This window comes from Taeniopygia guttata, chromosome 21, assembly GCF_048771995.1.
Source record: "Taeniopygia guttata chromosome 21, bTaeGut7.mat, whole genome shotgun sequence".
NCBI classification, from domain to species: domain Eukaryota; kingdom Metazoa; phylum Chordata; class Aves; order Passeriformes; family Estrildidae; genus Taeniopygia; species Taeniopygia guttata.
Window position 1 is genome coordinate 4,546,732 of NC_133046.1, and position 22,001 is coordinate 4,568,732.

The 22,001-nt window shown below is 37.2% G+C and overlaps 1 protein-coding gene across 7 annotated transcripts in view; it reads right to left on the reverse strand.

Moving 5' to 3' along the window:
- Positions 1-22,001, reverse strand: part of VPS13D (vacuolar protein sorting 13 homolog D) — a 95,842-nt gene that overhangs the window by 56,998 nt on the left and 16,843 nt on the right. For 4 of the 7 annotated variants that reach the window (XM_041720310.2, XM_072917480.1, XM_072917476.1 and 1 more), the window contains 21 exons: positions 21,818-21,969; positions 20,051-21,085; positions 19,264-19,354; positions 18,601-18,727; positions 17,083-17,263; positions 15,858-16,040; positions 12,978-13,197; positions 12,307-12,517; positions 12,020-12,191; positions 11,583-11,695; positions 10,833-11,042; positions 8,604-8,869; positions 8,301-8,434; positions 7,869-8,024; positions 7,046-7,268; positions 6,648-6,722; positions 5,740-5,943; positions 5,204-5,293; positions 4,085-4,225; positions 2,765-2,887; positions 2,054-2,128 (listed from right to left, as the gene is read on the reverse strand). In XM_041720310.2, coding sequence (XP_041576244.2) covers positions 2,054-2,128; positions 2,765-2,887; positions 4,085-4,225; positions 5,204-5,293; positions 5,740-5,943; positions 6,648-6,722; positions 7,046-7,268; positions 7,869-8,024; positions 8,301-8,434; positions 8,604-8,869; positions 10,833-11,042; positions 11,583-11,695; positions 12,020-12,191; positions 12,307-12,517; positions 12,978-13,197; positions 15,858-16,040; positions 17,083-17,263; positions 18,601-18,727; positions 19,264-19,354; positions 20,051-21,085; positions 21,818-21,969 — 4,182 coding nt within the window. The remainder of the gene's footprint in view (positions 1-2,053; positions 2,129-2,764; positions 2,888-4,084; positions 4,226-5,203; positions 5,294-5,739; positions 5,944-6,647; positions 6,723-7,045; positions 7,269-7,868; positions 8,025-8,300; positions 8,435-8,603; positions 8,870-10,832; positions 11,043-11,582; positions 11,696-12,019; positions 12,192-12,306; positions 12,518-12,977; positions 13,198-15,857; positions 16,041-17,082; positions 17,264-18,600; positions 18,728-19,263; positions 19,355-20,050; positions 21,086-21,817; positions 21,970-22,001) is intronic. The other 3 variants (XM_072917478.1, XM_072917482.1, XM_072917481.1) reach the window with 3 other exon arrangements.

Consider the following 22,001-nt stretch of genomic DNA (forward strand, 5'->3'; position numbering starts at 1 on the left):
AAATTCTATGCCTTCAGTTACACCCAGCGTGTAGAAAATCTAACTAAAAACCCAAGCATAATCAGAAACCTTTTATGCACATCCAAATGCTCATGAAATACTAAACACACATTCACTTATAATTATGATTTATGCTGTATTTAATGTGACCAATTCAGGGTTAGCCAGTCTCCCCTTTAAAGGGACTTTTATTCGCAAGGCCTGAAGAAGTAGAAATATTTTCCCTATACAAGATAAAGCCTACTGAAATGTGGAACATAATTTGAGAGCCACCAAAGGCAGTCTGGTTTTGTTAAACTGCTGGGACAGCAAAACACCAGAAGAAGAAACTTCTCCCATGTTCAACTTTTTCTAAGGACAAATTTCTAACAGGCACACAAGTGCTACTCTCATGTTCCACACTGCAGTGCATGAAATCTGTGAAAATACTTACTGAGTTTGGACACAGAAAAACCCCAGTCAAAGTCCAGTAATTTACTTAAAAAGGAAGATAAATGGCTGCTACCTCAATATATAACATCATTAGTATGAGAGAAGTGGAAAGAAGGCACACACAATAAATCAGCTGCTTAAAGAAAAGGTAAGACTGAAATCTCTTCCCCAGGCCTGATTTGAAGTCACTCCAAAAGGTTTTCAGAGGCAAGCAGGGGTGACATGGGGAGGGCAGGAAAAATTTTTGAAGGAGTTACAGATCATGACAGATGACTCTGTGTCAGACCAACAAATCCCTATGCACACTCACACTGAGACTTAAATCTGATCTAAAGCTTACAGAGAAAGTTATTTCCAATTAAATAGCAAGAAAATTAAATCCTTGAAAATCAAAACTCTGATTTTTGCCAAAAGCATACACAAGTTTTTAGTGTTGAGTTTCAGTTTATATAATGTTTTGGCTAGCCCAGGTTCTACAAAATCACACAAGAAGCCAAATGAATTTTTACTCTGGTGTTTAATCTATTGCCAGTTTATCTTTGGAGACATCTAGAAAAGGATTTTTGGGACTACGGCCTGATTTTCAAAAGGAATGTAAAAGTTGCAGTTTGAGACTACTGCCTGAAAAAAAAAAAAGACTATCATTACCAGGAGGACTTTTTAATAATTAATTTAGCAATTTAGCTCCAACCCCTACTAAAAGCCAAGCAATGAATATTAGATGTTTTGCTGCTTGTTTGATTTTGGGGGAAAAAAAGCCCCACAGAAAATATTTCAGAAAAATAAATTCAAAATTTTCCATTTTGTTTTTTCTTTAAACTCAGAGAAAATATTTCTAATGGCACTCGAACAGGAAACAGATGTAGATTTCTAGAATGTTTTCTGTCCTCCCATCCATTAACTTTTCTATAGGGCTATATATTTGTGAAGTATGCTATTTGTCTTCTATAATGTCAAAAAATGAAAAATCTTACTTTAAACAGCATGGTTTTGCCCAAAACCAGTCCTGTCAAATAGAACTCAAACAAATTAACAAATTATTTATTAGGAATGCTTTACTTCCTAAGGCTTACTGAAAACAGCCGCTGCTTCTGAAGCATCTGAAAGTTTTAAGTACCTAAATATGCTAAATTAGGCATAAATATTTATATTGAACATGATGGTGGGTATTTTTAGAATATAAATTAAATACTGTGATATTATTCTACTATTTTTAATATGTATATTGAACATAATTGTTGATATTTTTTGACTATAAATTAAATATTGGGATATTATTATGCTATTTTTAATCCCACTGTACTGTCCCTCTAGAAGAGGGACACTGAATAGTCAACAATTCACACAACCTCCCTCACAAAGACACAAAGTTTTCCTACATTGGGTTATATTTCTCCATTCTTTCCTGAAGAACCCAAAGAATGACACGATGAAATATTAAATTTAGCAGATTAAAGAAAAGTAGCTGTTGTATTATTTGGCTTGAGGGTTTCTCAGTTTTGATTATTTTTAAATACAGAGGCCAATCTACCAGTAAGTTCCACATACAGCACAGTATTTATTGTGCAAGAGCCTTCCAAAGAAGAAAACCACCTTTTGGTGTCTGTGTGCTGTACAGTACCTCTAGCATAGATCTGATGCTCTAGGTTAGTCAAACTGGCTGTACTCCTAGTTCTAAGGTAGACAAGAGGAAGGCCTGGCAGACAGGAAAGACAAAGTCAGCAGGTAAGAAAATCCACACAAACACAGGCAGATCTTCCCCTGCATGCATAAGGGAAGATACACATCATGCAATTGTGAGTTTCTACTCGTTTGCTTACACTAAGCTGGCATTTGAATTGATAAAATTCCTTCCAGAAAGAACTCTGGGAGAAAATAAGCTGAAAAGACCTGCCACACATCGAGAGCTATTACTCAGGTGATTATTTTACAAAGAAAACAGTATTTTTTTCCAGAAACTCATTTATTTAGGTCTTCAGGGTACAAAAAGATCCTCTCTGAACTGCACACAGCCAAAAATCTACACTCTGATTTAATCCTTGACATGAGAGTCACTCATTAACTGAGAGTGGCAGACAAAAAGGAAGCAGAACTAGCAGTGCAAAGCTCTTACCCAAAGCTAAGCACCCAGAAAGCTTTTTTGTTTTAAAATAATTTGACATAATTGAACAGAAAACAGCTTTTTTGTCTTTTTTTTTTTTTTTTTGGCCAAACATATCTAACAAATCACCGTATTCTGTGAAGTCAAAATACTTATGTTTGTAATACATTAGACAGATGACCGTGTGTGTCAGGTCTGTTTCAAATAAAGTGTGATTAATGACCAACATACTCTGCCCAAAACATGGGGGATCCACCGAAGAACCCATCCAGTCTTCTGAGCTGATTACATTCACCTCTTTGTCCTGTTTACAGTAATCTTCCATCCAGGACTGCTTGGTACATGTGTATTGCTCTAGAGGAATGTAAGCACAGACAGGCAGTGTCTTCATGGTGGCAGTAAACAAAATCATTGGGAAGTGTGTTAAATTCATCACACTCGAGTTACTCCACTTTAACAGCAGAAGTTTCATTTCGCTGCTTTTTCTCTGAGCCACATAAGTTAAAGACAAACAAGAGCTCATAAAATCACAGCAGTGTCTTAAAAAAATATATATAGCCCTAAGATTTTATTTTTTAAAAAAACTGTCAGTGGAATTTCATGTTCTTAAGACACTCCTATGTCAAACTAAGAGTCCTCCCTGCTGAGGCAATTAACCTTAAATATTTTCATGTTAGAAGTACTTCCTAGGGGTTTTGGGGTTTGCTTTGTTTTAAGAGGCACATACACATTCCTGCATAAATATCAAGACACCAATTGAGTCCTCTGGCACAATATTAATCACAAACCACCCTCACCATTTATTTATCACTGCTTTTGAAAAGCACCATCGTAGGAATCATTGATTTGCTTCTCCTCCTGCCACCTTAGCCCCCCCCTCTTTCTGCCAACCCCCCAGGTTCTCCTTGGGAGAGAAAGACCAAGGAAGGCTTTTCTCTTACATCTACAAGTTCAGCTGCTGGCATTTTTTTTTATTGTGCCCACCAAATAATTCTGAATGAGAAAGAATATTCCTGGGAAAGGCACACAATTAGAGCTCCACGATGCAGAAGCTCACATGAAATTGGAGTTACTGACGAACAAAATATTTTGATTTCCAAATGTGGGTCACTGACAGCTCAGGTGCTCAGAGACCAAAGAACAGAATTTAGTAGCTCCTGACTATATCTGTCAATGTACTGAAAAATGATGAGTTTATCAAAATATTTTTAAGCCCTATGAAGTACAGAAAGCTTTAGATGAAAGCCTGTTTCTGATTAAAAAAAAAATTTCAAATACTATATAAATTTGATAGAATTCATATGACCAGAGAAAGAATTCCTACTAACCTCTAACATATGCAGCTCATGTCTTTACACTTTCACAACATCTGATAGAACATAGGCTGCCTAAACACACACCTGGTACAGTATCCTGGAAAGTATGGAGGGCCTTGGGCCAATCCCACTTCCTCCACGGGATGCCAGCAGCACTTTAATTAGAGATGTCTGTCATTTTCAGTAGTGAAAAGCAGACTGCAGAGTGCTGCTCTCAGGGAATATTCCCACATACCTATGAGAACAGAGGTAATGTTTATATCCAGGCGTGGTTTGGCCTTCACTTCCAGCTTCAGGCGGGAAGGCTGGAGGCGGCTCAAAGCTTCTTGCTGCCAAGACACGGAACACGGCCACGGCTCAATAAATGGCTCCCAACCTGAGGGAAACACAAACCATCATCTTTGCTGCACTCAGGGAGGCCACACTGGCCTCCACTGGAATGCTCTTGACATATTTAATAACGAAACTTTCATAGTTAGATCCTTTACTTTTAATCTGTGCTCAAGATGAAGTCTCAAGTCTATGGATTTAATTTAATAACTAATATAAATTTGGTCCAGCTCCTCCATGTAGGGTCTTGCAGAAATATCTTAGGTCAAATTAAAGCACTAGAAGGCAACTACTGCTCTATATTTAAGCTAGCTGGAGTTAAGCTCTCAAATAGCTTTGACAATGATTTTCACACAATTCTAGATTAAGTTGGTGATTATTCAGTATCTCAAAAGATAAAGGTCTAGAAGCTATCACCCTACATAGTTTTAAAAACAATTTTTTAAAACAAAAACCCCCTTGTTATCAACAGGTAATTCCTGAGTGCATGTCACCAGTGAAATTTAAAAATTTAGTTTCTAAGCTGAAAAAACCCACACAACTAGATTACTTCTTTTGTCAGCATCTGGCCTGTATTGAGGCCTAACTTGCTTTTTCTTATCTAAAACATAAATTGTGATGGTCTCCTTATATTAATCCTTTGTCTTCAGCCTAAACACCTGTCTGCACATGATTTTCCTTCCTGAAATGTGCAATAAACTGAATACACCAAACAACTAAAGAGAAGAGAGAAGAGAATGCAGAGGCAGCTTTTTATAAAACTGTTATTTTGCTGGATAACCATTTTATGCAATTCAATTTGAAAACCTGAGTGCCACTTTCATATCAGCCCAATCTCCACTTTCCACATCCTTCCAACTGATCTCAAATCAGGATATCTTGTCTAGGATCACACTGTCTCAAAAGTCAACCTTTCCCCAGTCCCTTAGAGGCATATCATAGCGGGTAAACTTCAGGCTCCTGTAGTAGGAAAGGCTGTTTCCTGAACTTAAATAAGAAAACAACAACCCCCTAGGTATTTCACCTGAAAGCTCACGGTTGTAATAATCTCCAGAGAGGGTAAAACGAGCATAGCCTTCAGGGCTTGTTCTCAAATGCTGGAGAAAATTCAAACCTGTGGGGAAAAAAAAAAAAAGAAGTGAAATTTAAAGTAATGCAAAACAATCAAGCTTCTTGATTTTGTGAACAGACAAGTAAGAACTGGAAGGTTTGTCCTGTCTTTTAAACTGAAATGGAACAAAAAGCTTATCATAATACTCTTCCAATAACATCTGCAGACAGCCACACCTTACAATACACAGCCTCCCTAGTATTCTGCTCAGGACAGATTTCATTTGTTATGTGATGTAAAAAGGGGAAACCAGAATCTTAACCCTGCAATGACTGTCATCTTCTTAAAACTAGAACTTAAACCAAACAGAAATAAAGAAAAAGGAACCCCCAATATCCCACACAACCACCACCAAGACACTGTCAGTTGAAATTTGACAGGTCCTGACAAACAAGAGCATGATGCTGAACTGACAATCATTTTATACCAAGGCAGAACCAGATACTCACATGAAAAGGTTATTTCAGCCAGGGGAACATCACAGTCCATGCAGTCATCTATAAAGCAGATGCAGATACTTTCTGCATTTATTTCCACTCCAGAGATGAACTGGAAAGGCAAAATCCCCTGGCTATCTCGACCAGAAGTCTGGGAAACTGATTTCAGAGGTTCAGCATTCTTAAACAACCAACTTGCTGCTTTTTTCAAGTCACCTTAGATAAAAGCAAACAACCAATTAATCATCACCTACTTTCTCAAAGACATGTACTTAGTAAAATCATATAGAAGAAAAGTAACTCCCTCTCTCTTAAGAAAATATTCTCGGCAGTACTTGAATATGCTGTTTTGTAACATAAATATGAGAAAATTATAAAGACATCAGTATATCCTAAGAGTAAGAAATGTGTTTTGAAGCTTGCAAAGGTAATAAAAATCTGTAACATTATGCATGCCTATATATAAGGTGGGAAGTATGATAGTGCTGAAGGAAAAAGAATCACTTGTGTAAAGCTTTGTTTTCTTATCATGAACTGCAAGTAGAACTAGAGAAATATGATTTTTAAGGGAGAGATGAAAACACATGCTCTCAAGAGGAAGAGATGTGGAATAGCAAGAAATTGGTGCACCATAAAAATTACCTACCTGAACACAACCAAAACTCCCAAACAAAAATTCTCTCAAGCACCCCACACATGACATCCCAAAGGGCAGAAGGAATCCTTGAGTGGTGGATTTCATACAGTAGCAGAACAGGAAGAAGAATGTTTAAGACTACAGGCCAGCACAGAGAAAAAGATGCTCTAAAGAAGGAAACAGTGCCTGTGCATAGCCACCTGACAGTCTAAGGGCTTTACTTAATTGCAATTAAGGTAATATGAACAATGTGCAAACCCCTGCTAAGAATATCTGATGTTACCTTGGCAGATCAGAAGAGCTTTACGACAATCTTCCATACTGAATCCCAGCTCCTGGAGGCGAGCCAGCTGGACTTCTGGAATTAACGGTTAACCAGACATAAATCTTTGACAGTTATCTACTTATTTTCATTTCTAAAATCAAGACACATCTGTATGAAAAATGGGGGATTGTTCATTTAAGATTGCAACTATAGCAAAAGCACATGATTCAGCCCTGCTTTTATGCTGTTTATAGTGTCATCAGGACAATGCCATTAATAGGTAGTTCCAACCAACAAAGGCTCTTACACCATGAAGATACCAATATCTTTTGTGTTACGAATATAGATTAGCTTCACCTTGCATAAAGCTCCCTTAGATACAAAGAATGGCTTCACTGCAACAGTTGAAAACATACCAAGAACAGGATCCAGCACACGTTTGGATCCATCCCTGGATTCATGTGCCAAGGAGTTCTCATGCCCCAGTGCTGAGCTGGAGGCATCAGCAGCGTTCCCAGCACTTGAGGCAGCTGAGTCAGGCAGAGCTGCACTTGTCTGTTGGGGAATTGACTTCGCAATCGCCAAGAAGAGTTGAACATCATTGTAGGACAGTCTGATATCCAGGGCTTGCAACTGAATCTAAATCAAAGTGAGAACATAAGATTCACTTGCCTTTTTCCATACATTTTTTTAATACTTCAGATATTAATAAAGCTTTTCCCGAAGAAAGACATAATTTAGTGTTACAATCTGATCACCATGCTGTTTTAAAGATCCAATAATAAATTTATCAAACTTGTTATTATTTACCAACAACCAAAAGCATTACATCTCAGGGAAAAGAAGTTTTACTTTGATATAACGGTAAAAAAAGTCTTTAAACATAAATCCTCTAATATGACCTAACAATGAGAAACAGAAAATATAGAAAATTATAATTTCTTTTCAGGTATTAGTAACTGTCTAAAACCTTACAGCTTACATAATCAGCCCATTTCTTTCCCCCACTATTAATCTCTGTAACATATTCTATAAATCACTCTTTCATTACCACTATAACTCTTTCATTACCACTAGGAGCATTTTCTACATGCTTCTTTCTTTTCCTTTTCCATTTAAGGAAAAAGTGACCTTACCCTCTTCTTATGCATTTGAAAGTCTTCTATTGAATCCTTGGGTATAAAAATATCTCTGCTAGTATTTTCTACAGCATAGTTTTATTCAGGCCTTTAATATTACCTCTAGAATAGGAGGAAAATCTTCACTATTGAAAGCATCCAGCAGTCCTGAACCAATTGGGTAGGAAGAATTCCCAATAAGTTCCATATGAATCTGTACTGGATCAATAATCGACAGTGCAGTCTCTTGCTCATTTCCTAACCGACATGAAAACACCTAAAAATTGCAAATTATTTTTAAAAAATTATGAACTGAAGTAACAGACCTGGCAAGAACTAGCAATATTTTGAGGCTACAGTCAAGTCTTACAATGTTTTAACAGAAACAATATAAAATTATTCTTAAAACTGCTGTAAAATGAGGACATTTGATGAGAAACCAACTTCAGAAAGCATCTGTGGACTATTCCTTTTGTATATATATTTATAGTAAAGTATCTTCACAAACTCCTCTAATTTTAGATGTTATACAGAAGAAATTTATTTTTCTTACCTCAATGCCAAACAAACTGCCAGAGAAAGGACGATCTAACAACTTGGGCTTGTAAGTGAGAACAGTCGTTCCCTTCAGAATAATTGCATTGGTATCGAAGCAGGACATGTCTTCAACAACCACAAATTCAGTTCCTTAACCAAAAAAAAGACAAATAACTAACAGGGTAGTTGGCAATACTTTAGGTACTTTAGGCATTTGTAGCAGGTTTTTTGATTTCCTTTAATGGACCTGTCTTTACACCAGCACAAGGCTTTTAATGAGAAAAGCTCCTCCAAAAGCATCAGAGAAGAGCACATTTACCTGTCACATTAACCTTGACTTCCAGCTGTTTTTCTGCTGTGACAGGGAGCGAGGAACGTTTGGTAACTACTCCACTTTTCACAGTTTTGGGAACAACAGTTGTGTCACTGATGCAGGCTCGCTGCCGGGCGGGATGGGGATGCTCCCGCTTCTTGGTGTCTCCAGGAGTACACAAAAAGTCATGAACCAGTAACAACCAGTCAAATATCAGGAACACACGAAGATTGTTCAGAACAACTGTGAAACTGGAGGAATCCTTAGTAGACCTTTTAAGAAGAGAGAATCACACAGGTGAACTTTACAACCTGTAAATATCTAAAATCATGCTGACAACTATCAGTATCTACTAAGATTTATATGGCATTTATAGGCATACACTTGGTTTGCAGTGTCTGGCCTTTAAAATGCATACATACATTTACATATATATATATATATTTAAACAGATTGAAATTCAACAATTTGCTGTACCCACAGAACCCCAATAGATCTTAGTTGCACAAATTCTAAGCTATAATGGTACAAGAGATGAATTGAAAAACTAAATGACAGGAAATTAATAAAAGTTCCTTTAACACACTTACATTATCAGTATTAATTTTCAAAATCTCAAATTTTAAAACCTTTTTTAATTAACATTTTATTTCTGCTGGCTATCAAACCTAACATTCTGTGTGCAAAACTCAGACCTGGCTCCAAGATAAGACGTACAACACGAATTTCCTCTCATACCCTGACAGCATTTTGCAGCACAGGAAGCTGCTCTGTCATTCAGAAAAAATGTCAGCCTGCCTGAGCCCCCAGCATCCCATTCTGAAAGTCTGGCTAGGAGGGATAAAGTGTTTGGCTTCATGAATACCAGTTACATTTGATCATGCTAACTGAAAAATCATCTAAGTGCTTAAATACCATGAAACAATTTTCAATCCAGCACACTGTGAGCTATAAATTCTCCAAAGAACTGTGATGCCTTAGTGGGGAGCAGGCTCTGCCTGAGCTGCTTCCAACAGCAAAAGCCTATAACCCTCCCTGGCTCTCCAGGATATTTCAAGAGGCACCAGCCAGTACAACACTATCACTGAGTTCTGCCAGCCCTTGCATCTTCTGCCAAAGATGCTCTCACCACTAAAAACAGACCACATGCTGCTGCAGCTGAAATTTAAAATCACAACAGTTGGGAAGAAGATTCCCGAAACTCTCACTCATAAAGCAGATTAGGCTGTACTGTGCAAACTCACTAACTGTGTCTAATCTAGCTGCCTACTGACTCAACAGTTCTGTGAAAACCATCTGGGTTTTTTTTAGAGTGTATTTTTTAGTAAATCTCATTTTAGATTTAATCAAACTGAAACTTTGACTTCTTTCTGAACTCATTGTTTAGGTACCTAAAGCCATAATGCAGCATTGAAATCTTAAAAAAAAAAAAATTCCTCTCAATTGCCAAGTTTCTTTAGCTGGCTTTCATGAAAAAATGGCTCTAAAATTTTCTACTGGACTAAAATAATCCATCTTTTTTTTTCTACATTACCCTTGCAACTGTTGCAGAAGGCATCATACATGAGAGTAAGAAAGCTGACCTTGGTCAGCAAATCTGATCAGAAGTGGAAGCAGTATCTCTAGTCATCTCACTTCACCCTCTCTTTTGATAGTTAACATTCCTCAAATAAACACCATGCTAGTATAGGTAAATACTGACATTATACTTTATATTCCCAATTTCAATACTAAATTAGATCAAAACAGGTAAGAAAAAACAAACAGAGTAGGACAGAACACAGAAGAGAATATAGAGATTGTTTTTGAAAGAGGTGTCGTTTTTGTCTGTATTCAATGCTCTCAGAAAACCACGTGTGACACCTGCTGGGAAACAGCTTTTGTGCATCTTATCTTAAAAATTCTACAAACTGGTTTTATGCACACATACAAGTCATAGGTCAGACGTATCAAGCTTTAAGCACTACTGATTTTAATCAGTCAAACATTCATCTGATCCATTACACATTCAAACCTAAATTTTATTGCAATAAGTGAAAAAAAAAAATCCAGCAACTTCCAGAGAATTAATAACCACAGATTTCAAGCTATCAAGTACCACTGATCACCCCAAAAATGTCATCAGATTGAAATAAAATGCCCTCAAGTTTATCTACAATAATAACAGATGTATTAAAACCAGGATAATACTGATTATGTCATTATTAAAAACAAACAAATCCCAGAATTACCAACCTGAAATGCAATTCAATCTGGATTGCTCCTGGGCTACTGGTGTTCTTTGATGACTGAAAGATGCAGTTGAAGACATTTGGGGGGCCTGTAGCATATTTCTGTCCAGCATAACGAGTGTCAAAGGCCATCATGGAATGAGAGACCAGATTTACAGACTTTGTTCCATCTGAAGAGCTTTCAAAAAGCAACTTGGATTTCTTAAAATCAAACCTGGGAGAATAAAAAGCAAAACAACACACCAAAATGACTTACAGTTTATTTATTCCTTGGAGTCACTTTTTTACAAGTATGGCACACTGCTGAAATCTTTAATTTATTTTCTAAAACAGCTACAGTCATGTCCCATAGAGATAGAAAGTAGATCTGTGCTAAATGTAATAGTATTCTCCACTGATGAAAAAGTCTTTTGGATTAAAAAAAACCCAACAAGCCAACATACCAGAAATCTGCTTTTTAAACCTTCCTTCATTTTGCTTTCTTAATTAAAATACTATTTCTTTTGGGCAAGTACTGATTGCTGGACTGTTATTTCAAGGACAGCTGAAAAGACAGACCCTATCTTTTGAACAGTGTCATTCCCTTTCATCTTTCAGAGCAGCTCAAACCCTCAGTTTGGTCTATAATTAAGAAATTCCATTTCACTGCATTATTAAATTGTAATTCCACATATTATTTCCATTCTTGCCCTGTATCTTTCATGTGAGCATAGTATTTAGGACAAGGTAGTCAGTAAGAGAAGAATGTTCATACCTGGCTAGAGAGCTGCATCCATCTTTTCCCTTTGGATCCATCAGTTCCAGGCTCACATTAACCATGTCAATGAGGAATGACATGGAAGTATACACTTCTCCACTCAAAACTGTCTGAAAGTGGAAAACACCAACATTCTTTTTCAGAGCATCTGTTTAACTTTGATCCCTGAATTAACCTGTATTTCAGAAAAATGTAAACAGCTTTTGTGTGGTGTCCTTCTTCTCCAAATGGTTTCACCAATGGTTTCATTAACCATTACCGTGGAAATGTTACATTCCACCACACTGTGACTCTAACTTAAAAATTACCACTAATCCATTTTCACAGTACTAGTCTAGAGCTTATTTGTCCTTAAAATATTGCTGCCATCAGCAAGATCAGCAAACCCCCCCAGATATTTCGAAAGAATTTCAGCTGTACATAGATCCTCTTACAAGAATACTTGGATCCTGCAAGTCATAAGGGCGCATGAACTCCTCGATGGGCTCCCCGAGGTTGTTCTCCAGCAGCCCACGGATCAGCTTGTACTTGTTCAGATCCAGAGAGCAGTGCACTGAGGACAGGTTGCCATGGATTGAAATGTCTGCAACAGCATGACTCAGCTCTCTGCAATAAAAAGAGAAAACCTCAGGGTTTCCAGAAGTTCCAACACAGCAGGCAAGACCTTGATACTAAAACACTGCTTTAGGTGACAGCATAAAGTGACCTTGCTTAAACTCACTTGTCCAAATTTCTCTCTACTTTTAATTTCAGTCTGAAGGGCTCTGTCAGCAGGCTCCCTCCTGTCTGCCTCACCAAGTAGGATGGAAAGCTCAAATCTGCACTGGTATCTTCCACAGCCTTGGAATACTCTCTCTGGTATCTTTCAGCAGCAAAGATGTCCATGTCCTGCAGATCAACTACAATGCAGTCTAAGAGGCAGATGTGATCCTCTGCAAGTACACAGGAGATAACACATTAAGGAAAAAAAACAGAATCTGTGCAAAACTAATGCAACCTACTTTTAAGAAGAAATTTAATTTAGTTCTAATTTATTCCACTTTTTTTTTATTAATGTTCATCAACATCAGTAACTAGCAGATACCAAGCTTATTCACAGGTCAATCTAAATTCCTAATTAGGAGTCCAAGTACACTCCTTATATTTGTGCAACATGCACCTCAAAACACACCCAATTTTTAGGACTGTTCTTCCAGAAACTGAACTATAACTCCCTAATCCTTTAAGCTGCAAAAATCAGCCTTAAAGCTCAGAAGTCATTTATTCTCCAATCTACAAACTTCAGACCCAGAGCATCCTACCTTTTCAGTGTCACATAAAATCAAAGCAAAGTCACTGTACTATTTCACAAGGCAAAAGACTCTCCATGGGGTTCCCAAGGCTCTCACATACCTGGGCTCTCAGGGTTGGGGACAACAGGCAGCTTCGATGGCTGCCCTTGCTGCTTACTCGATGTGCCCACTGCAGGCTCACTCTTCAGCCTAGAAATGTTTGTTCCTGATGATTTTTTCATGACCAACCCTTCTATTGCTAATTTGGGCTCATCAGCACTTGTTTTCTTCACACTATGCTTTGGGGTTCCCATAGGAGAGGAAAATTGAACCGAATCCTGCTAATGAAAGAAATTTTGTTATTAACATCAGATTTTTGACTTAAATTCTAAGGAACCAATGCACCAATGTTCAAGCTGCAACAAATTACTAGAATGCCAGTATCTTCTGCTGTAGAAAGTTACTGGAATGCCAACACCCTATGCTGTAGAAAAAATGGCCAAACTTTTCTCCTACAGCCTTAACAGCAGATGAGAACATTTTCTTTGTAAAAAAAGTTTATTTCAGCAACCTTACTCAAAAAGCTGTAGAATCTTTTCAATGAGAAACTACTTCAAATGCAGAGGGTTTTGCATAAAACCAAAAAACTTTCATGGAAATGAAATTAATACCAAAATAGAGGGTAAGACTGTGACAGTATTAAACACTCCTGCAGAATAAAGATTGTTAAATATTTAAAGCTGTTTTTCAGATGATGAAAAAAAAATATGCCATTATTTCTACAAGATCATGTCAGCAACTTAATATTTTATTACAATATATGAAGTAACACTTCTACACACGCACATTTTGTGCACTTAAAATACTTCAGCTGTCACACCAAAATGTGTCCCAAAATTCTCCTGCAGTTTAAGGTTGAATAAATCCCTACACTTAGTGGTAAATATCTCACAGTTGAAAAAAGAAAAATTCATTTATATTGATGTAAAACATTTTAGACATCTCCCCACCACCACATATCCAGTGGAAATCCATGAGCTGTACTGCATCAAAAACTTGCAAATTTCATTACAAAAAGAGTCACATCAACATTAAAAATTTCTTTTCCCAGAAATCCTGCTTGACCCATCTAACAGCCTTCTGTGATGGAATGGCCCCAACCAGTCTGTGATTTGTCTGGTAAAAGAAGTTTACACACCACCTTTATACTCCAAAGCTGGTTTTGGGATTCATCTGTCAATCATTTCAATTAATTAACCTCATGTTCTACATGCAGGTAGCAATCATCTTCAGTGATTTACTCAGCCCTTACTCCCAGATTGCTCATTTTGCCCCTGACTCCTGTATTGTTACTATCATTTCCCATCTTCCCTCTGTATCCAGTTTCTGATGTCACATCAACCCCTACCATAAACTTCCCTTTCTTGTTTTAATTGTTAATATTTTCTTGGCTTACATGGTTTTTAAATATTAGAAAAAATTGAAAAAATTAACTGCAAACACAACCAAGGATTTTAAGAAAAAAAAGATTGAAGACATTATTTTTAAATTCATACTATAAAGAAAAGACTGAGAAGTACACGCAAAGGAAAATTATCACATCACCTATAAATCTGTGATTTCATGCAATTAAATCCAAATTAGCAGCTCTTCAGACATGCATAAAGAGCACACCACAAAAACTCTACATCCAATTCTTATAGAATTCAGCAAAACCTTTAGAACGGAAACATCATTTTAAATAAATGAAGTTGCTTTTCTAAGTGCTAAATTCCAGAAGAATACTTTCTTTTTTATAGAATGAATGAGGAGCACCTGAACACTGCCATAAGGATGTGAAATACCTCAAATAAAACAGGATCCTTGTATGCATTGCCTTGTAAAATCCGATCCTCAAAAATAAACATAGGACAGAGGAAAAATGAAAACAAAACCAACAAAAAAAAAGCCAAACCCCACCTAACTCCATTTCAAACACCTACATTTTACAGTGCTACATAACACAGTATTTTTAGGCTGAAATAAAATTATTATTTATTTATAATAAATAAAAATATTGTGCATACTTTCTTTTAACTTATGATGTTAATTTAGGAGTCTACTGCTTACAAGCCTGTACTTGTATCGACACACTACAGTACAGGAAATAACCCAACACCACAGTCCAGTATTTCCTTACAGCAAAGAGACAGGTAGACACCAATCAGATGAAGGCAACAGACACACTACAAATCCACTGCAGTAATTTAGTCCATCTAACTTCTAATCCCTTCAAAACCAAATTACAGGGTTCCCAGACAACCCCTATTTTATTGAATGGGTTAGATAGAGAAAGCCATCCAAGGTGGATCTTCTTTCCCCCAAATTTTGTGGCTGCATCTCTCAAGAGCAGCACCAGCTACTCCTGTCCTGCGCTTTGCCAAATGTACAGCCACTGGAAACCTTTCCCATGGTTTCACCTCATCAAAGCAACTACACACACTCAGTTTTCACTGAGAGCAGAAAAAAAAAATAAACCAAATTCTGTTTTTCCAGTGTGTTAGAGCAAGTCTCAGCCAGCACAGACTCCTGTTTTCTGCTGTTCACACTCTGGATGTTTTGAGTGGTGAACAGCTGGAGTAACCAAAAAGGGTGAGCTGAAAGCTCATCCTGTTCCCACATTCAGGTGTGCACCTGGTTGGGTCCTACTTCCTCACCAGAGCAGCTGGAGTGAGTTCAGCCTCCTTTACTGCCTCTGTTCTCTCCAAACACTCAATTCAGTTTCCCCTCTGCCCCAGTGCCCCAGACATTAAGCTCAAGAAAGGAAGGGCAGCACAGCACCATCAGCAGCAAGGCATATCTATGAGATTTGCCAGCACACTAGCACAGACTCTTATTAGTAAAACTATAAAATCGATCTATAAAGTAAAATTTAAGAATCATTTCAAATTTTGATTTAGAATTAAAACACACAAGAACTAGCAAAACTGCAAGCTGCTAAATTAAGAAGCAATATTCCTACCTTGTTCTTTAAGGAAAAGGTACCCGGCATTCCTGCAAACAGGAATCTGTTCTTCACTTTCAGTTTTCCCAGATTAGCTACAATAAGACTGTTAGACTTGGAGCTCTCAGGTATCAGCAGAACAGGAGCCCCAGCCTCAATATCAAGAAGAACTCTGGAAGCTCGCTGGGCTTTATCTCTCACCTGGGAAGAGCAAAAACACATTTAAAAAAGAATTACAAAAATTGCAGGAAGCAGGTGATTCTTTTCCACTGATTAGTACTGAACTCAGATCATTTACAAAATTAAGGTATGGTAAGAGTTTATACCAAACAAAAACAACAACAAAGCAACCAACAGAAAGCCCTCAAACTCTTGTTTTAGCCAGAGAATAAAGGGTCATTTAAAAAGTATTATGATGTAAACAGGAAAAACCTGTGCAAGAGGTGCAGCACTCTTGCTTGTCACTCTTGTCACAAGGAGTGACACACCCTTTCAGCCCTGAACTAAGAGGCAGGACACTATTCAGCTCACTACATAACAAACTACTTAAGAAAAATTATTTGCAAAAAGCAAAACCCCATCATTTAGAACAGATGTTTCAAAATCAGATTCAAACTTCCTACCTGATGCACAATGAAGCACTTTCATATCCAAGTATTCACTGTCTTTCCTTCTATTATGAGAAGCTTATTTTAAAAGACCACTGACTGTATTAATTAATCCCATATTGGGTCATGTGTCTATGGCTGTCCTGATTATTGCAACACTCCATCATGTCCTATATACTCTATATTGATATGCTCTATCTTGCACTACAGTCTCTATATTCATACATGATTTTCTCAGACTACCAGCCATCAAACTAAATCAGAGACATACACCTGAGTGGAACAGAACTTCTCGCTTGGTTCTCCTAATTCAGGTATTATTACCTCGTGAACAGTGGAGAATAAGACAAGGTAACACCCTGACCCTTTCTCTTCAGTGCATCCTGCAGGAATCAGGCGCTGAAGTTTTAAGGAATGTGCAAATTTGGTATTCTGCACTTTCAAACAGCTGCAGAATTGTCCTAAGTAAGGTCTCTTAACTACAAGATGAGCCTGAGAAATCTCTACCAATACCAAATCTCTGAAACCTCTCACCATTTTAACTCACTTGAGCTGATGCATTAACATAAATCACATACTGCATTTCAACTGCGAAAAACAGGCTGAGAAAGAATAGCAAAAAGGCCCAGACATACTGTTTGTCCTTCAATTGCTGCTCTCTGCCTGCCCAAGACATCTTGGAGCTGAGTAAAATGCTGGATGAAAGCCACCACCTCGGCCTGGAAGCGCTGCGTGTGCACGTACTGCACGGAGGCCATGCGCAGGGTGACGCGCACGTCGCACTCCCGCTGCAGCAGCGCGTCCGGCCTCCCGTACCTGCCACGAGGGTTGGAAGGAAAAAAGCCACATTTTAGAATCAGCACTGATAGTAAAAGGGTTTTAAAATCATGGGGATTTACGGTTAAAAGGAAAATTAAGCTTAGTAAGCCCTGAAAAGAAAAATAAATATCCTAGGTACATGAAGGCCTTGTACCTTGCTAGATCCGCACCTGTGTAGCTAGTGCATGATAAATGATATAATTGATAGATGTGATGATTGTTTAGTAATTAAATATAATTACTGTTTAATAGTAAGAACATTCATGAGAAACTGTGGTCAGGGGCCTAAGAAAGATCACGAGAAACTTATGTCAATGTATACAATAGAACAATATAAGTTTAATAATTAATATGTAAGTTATATAATGATAGAAGATAAAATACATTCAGCTCGAAAGCCATGTTGGAGTCAGATTTGGGTCTGTACCCCTGATTCCCAGAGCTCTCAATAAAAGCACCTGCATAGAATCATATCCTGTGATTATGTGTGTTCCTGAACGCTAACAGCACTAGATGTTTTGCTGCATTTAAAATAGTAATAAAGAGGATTTAAGTAAAGGTCACAGCATGTCATTAATGCTGTTTCAGTTGCAGACATGAAAAATTTGTTTTGTATTAATTGCTTCAAAATTTTGGACATTTAGGTGCTGCTGAGCTTTAATTAAGCAAATAGAAATATTCTGCATTTGGAATGTACCTTTAATCTCTGCATACCAGTTAGACCTTTGGTGATTTTATATCAGAACAGTGGCTTTTAAGGAAACTAGTCCACTGCAGGATAATGTGTACATTCAATTCTGAACCAGTGTGTTGTCATATTTGAAATTAATTCCATAACATTACTGGGATAATTTCTAATCTGATTAACCGGAAAAATAGGAAACATCACAAGATAAGATCTATTCTTTAAACCATACCAAAGAAATTCAAATTATGACAAAAGCAAACTCCTTATTCCAAAATCAAGAAGGAATGGAAAATCTATCTAAACAGTTGTAAAGCTCTTCCAACTCAAAATAAAGTTTTAGCTAGGAACAAACTATCATGTAAATACTTTCAAGAACACCTTTAGAAATAAATAAAAAGCTACCTCTCCTTTTCCATTTCTTCACACAATGCAACACAATGATAAGTCAAAAATAAGTTAAGTTTATGACTGAAAATATTCTAAGTCCCACTTAAGTCCCATGAGGCCAAAGGAGAATCATGCGGCCCTGATAGTTGTGGGCTTGGGTCTTCTGGGTTTGTTCAACTTTTGGGTTTTTTTGCAGGGGAAGTTGGAAGTTAATGGAGTAACTAGCTAATATTGAGTAATAAGAAGTTTAGATTCATACTTAAAGATTTGAAAAATAAGTGCCTCTTCACCACTTGTAGTGAAACGTTCTCTGTAAAATTCTCCATGAGATGTAAGATCACTTAAGGACAGACTTCCAATACTTCCCTGCAAGGCTAAATCTCCCTCTGGAAAACAAAGGACAGACAATCAGGATCCTCAAACACAGACCAAACATTTCTATTAGTGGGATAGCCTCACTACAAGTAATTAAATAAGTCAATTCAATTAAACATTAAACCTCATGTTCAAAGAAAATAATTTTTCTGCTACAAAGACTCTATTAACCCACACATTACTCTAGGCTTTACACACATCATGGGATCACACCACTTTGATTTGCCAAACGTAGATACAACTACTTTTTTTCCTCTTAGAACAGTAACAAAAACTATTGTTCTACTCTGTGAAAGTGAAGTATTAAAATCACAGCTAAAATGGTGAAAGATTTGACAACTGGGAGGGATGCCATGATTTAAAATAAACCCTAAAAAAGCAAAGGAAGAAGCAGTGGGAAGAGAATGTACATTTCGCCCAGGAAAAATACACAAACCCCAATGACCAAAAGGAAAACATTTAAAATCATAATTCCAGTGAAAATTTTACTCATGTGCACTCATTTTATTTTAAGCTGTGAACAACCTGAGCACTTCAATCTACTCACCAATCACTTCCAAGTGAGCTGCAAGTTTTGCCACACTGGCCTTAGCAAGCTCACCGGTTGTCTTATTCAGGACTAAGGATAAAGAATGGACCTGGTCAAATAAAACAGGAACAAATTGGTATGAAAAACATGACTTCAGAGCTTGAACATCCTATTTAGCTTTTTTCCAAGACAACTGCACAGTAACACACTAATGGCAAACAATTATCTGACTGGGAGACACTGAAGGACAGCAACATTTTTACTGCCTTGTTTGCACACTAATGGGTCGCCCAAGCAATTCAGAATGTTCAGACCAAGAACAAATCTCACCACTGTTACCTTCATCTTCTTCTCTTTTGTCACATGTAAGTTAGACTGAAAAGCTTCTGGGCAAAGACTATATTATATACACACACAATGTGTTTTTCAAAAAAACATGTTTATACATATAGATGCATAAACATATATGCATATATAAAGTATACTTTTTTTAGCATAAATAAACTCCACAGTACCTAGAACAGCACAGTGCCAATTGCAGCATGTTAGGTCTTCAATATTGAAGCAACCTTTTCATTAAAGAGAGAGTCACAGAGCAAAGGAGCCAAGCATTTTGCAAATGCTCTGCTTTTCTATAACTCCTTTTTATTTTAACTACATCTACACACATTTTAATTCTGTTTCTGCATTTATGTACAATCCCCACTAGAAAATAAACCACATGATGTAAATGTCACCTTAAGTTCCTATAAACCAGATGCTTTATGACAGACAATCCAATTACTGTTTTGCACGTCAAGTGTACCTTTAGATCCAGCTTAGTGTTTACAGGCTCTTGGACTTGAGAAGCTGACAAGGAATTTATTTCTGCTTTGATTGTCTGCTGAGTATCTTCAGGCTGTGGCTTCATAGCATGGTTATCAGCAGTGGATCCAATCCCAAAGAAATCTAATATTACTACCCAAGTCTGCAAAGTTATTAACACATCTAGACAATTAAAATCAACATCTACACTACGGTTAATATTGTTATAGCGAGAAGAAAATTCAGGATGTTTCCTATCCACCAGAAATATATTGATATGAACTAATGAATCATCAAAGTTACTTTTTCCACAGGGCAACTTGGATCTGTCTGCTGATGGAGAAGGAGGTGGAGTCAGAGGATACTCAGAATCAGCATCTTCTTTTTGCTTCTTACGGGAGGCACAAACTGGTCTTTGGTACAGCTGAAAGACATTAGGTGCTTCTTCCATATGGGAAGGGAGGGAACGTGGCATGTCAGGATATTCTGCATTGGACACTGAGGGACAGGACTGTGAAAGATATTCCTTATGTGCTAAACTGGATGGTTTGGGTGCTCCATGGGACACCATGAGGTTCTTATACTTAGAGTCTGGTTTCTTTTCCAAGAGATCTTCCATCAGCAGGGAACGCAAGGCAATCTGAATGGACAAGGTTTGAGGGTGATCTTTGGCAAACTCAACATCAAAATCCTGAAATTTAAGGCTGACAAGACCTTGTGCCCCAAGTGTGAGATCACCACTTAACTGAACCTGGAGCTCCGAGATGTGGAAGTTTGCTTGAATTTGAGTAAAAGATTTTGTTTCCCTGATAGTTAAGGGCTTGTTTGGAACAGAATTAAAACTAGAGTGGCTGAATAAGCCATTTTCCTTCCGTTCACTCAAGAATTCTGTGCCTGTACTATGAAGTGATGATGAAGGAGAACTACGACTAGTTGGAGATACAGAAGTGGCTGAAAATTTGTTCAAGTCTTCACTGTAAATTAAATTATCCAGAGTCTGAAGGACTTGTTCATATACATGTTTTGCTAACACCACCTACAATGTAGAGAAAAGAAACAATCATCACATTGGAGCTCTCTGTATTAATGGAATCAATACATATATTCTAAAAGTCGTAAATGGAATTCCAAACCACACAAATTTTAAGTTCATCCAAGATAACAATAATAATAACAACAATGCAAAACAAGGTACAATGCAAAACTGAAGTAAACAGTTCTTCTGTATGAGCTCTGAGGTGACACCACCCGGAAACAGATGGGATGGGATCCTAGAACAGGATCCCTTGTATTCCTGGGCAAAAACCATCCACCACCCAATCTTACACAGTCATATATGAAACAAACATTCTACATAGCCATCATGGTTTGTCTCCTAAGTGCCTGAAGTTACAGTTTTCTCTATTTAAAACCTCTGCTCTTGCACAGATTTTTTCAAGGTAATGACATTAATTCTTAGTTTCAACTACAGCTACAAATAAACTTGTTTGGACAGTGTCATTTGGACAGTGACACATTTACTTTTCCTTCTGTGTTCAAGATAAGCAAAAGTTATACTAATTCATCAAGATGTCTAAAATGTCCTCAAACAAGGTTAAATATTGCTCATTATTAATATCACTTAAGACTGTCTCTTCTAACAATGTGCATTAGGATCTGATTTCTAAACTACCAACATGTTAAACCTGAATATACTGGCCTGAAAATACTTATCTTCTAGGCAGGGAAATATTTTTATATTGATAATGGAAATACTACATTTCTGTACCTGAAGAGGGTTCACAAATTTCCCTTCAATTTTCATAATGCTTGATATTCCAAAGTCTTCATTACACAGAGGAAAAGTTAAATCCAAATCTTTCTCTAGTGGTATCTTTTCCAATTTAAACTGGATCGTGGTGTTATTCAGAATGTGGAAAGCTTTAAGAGAAAGTGAAATTAAAACAACATTA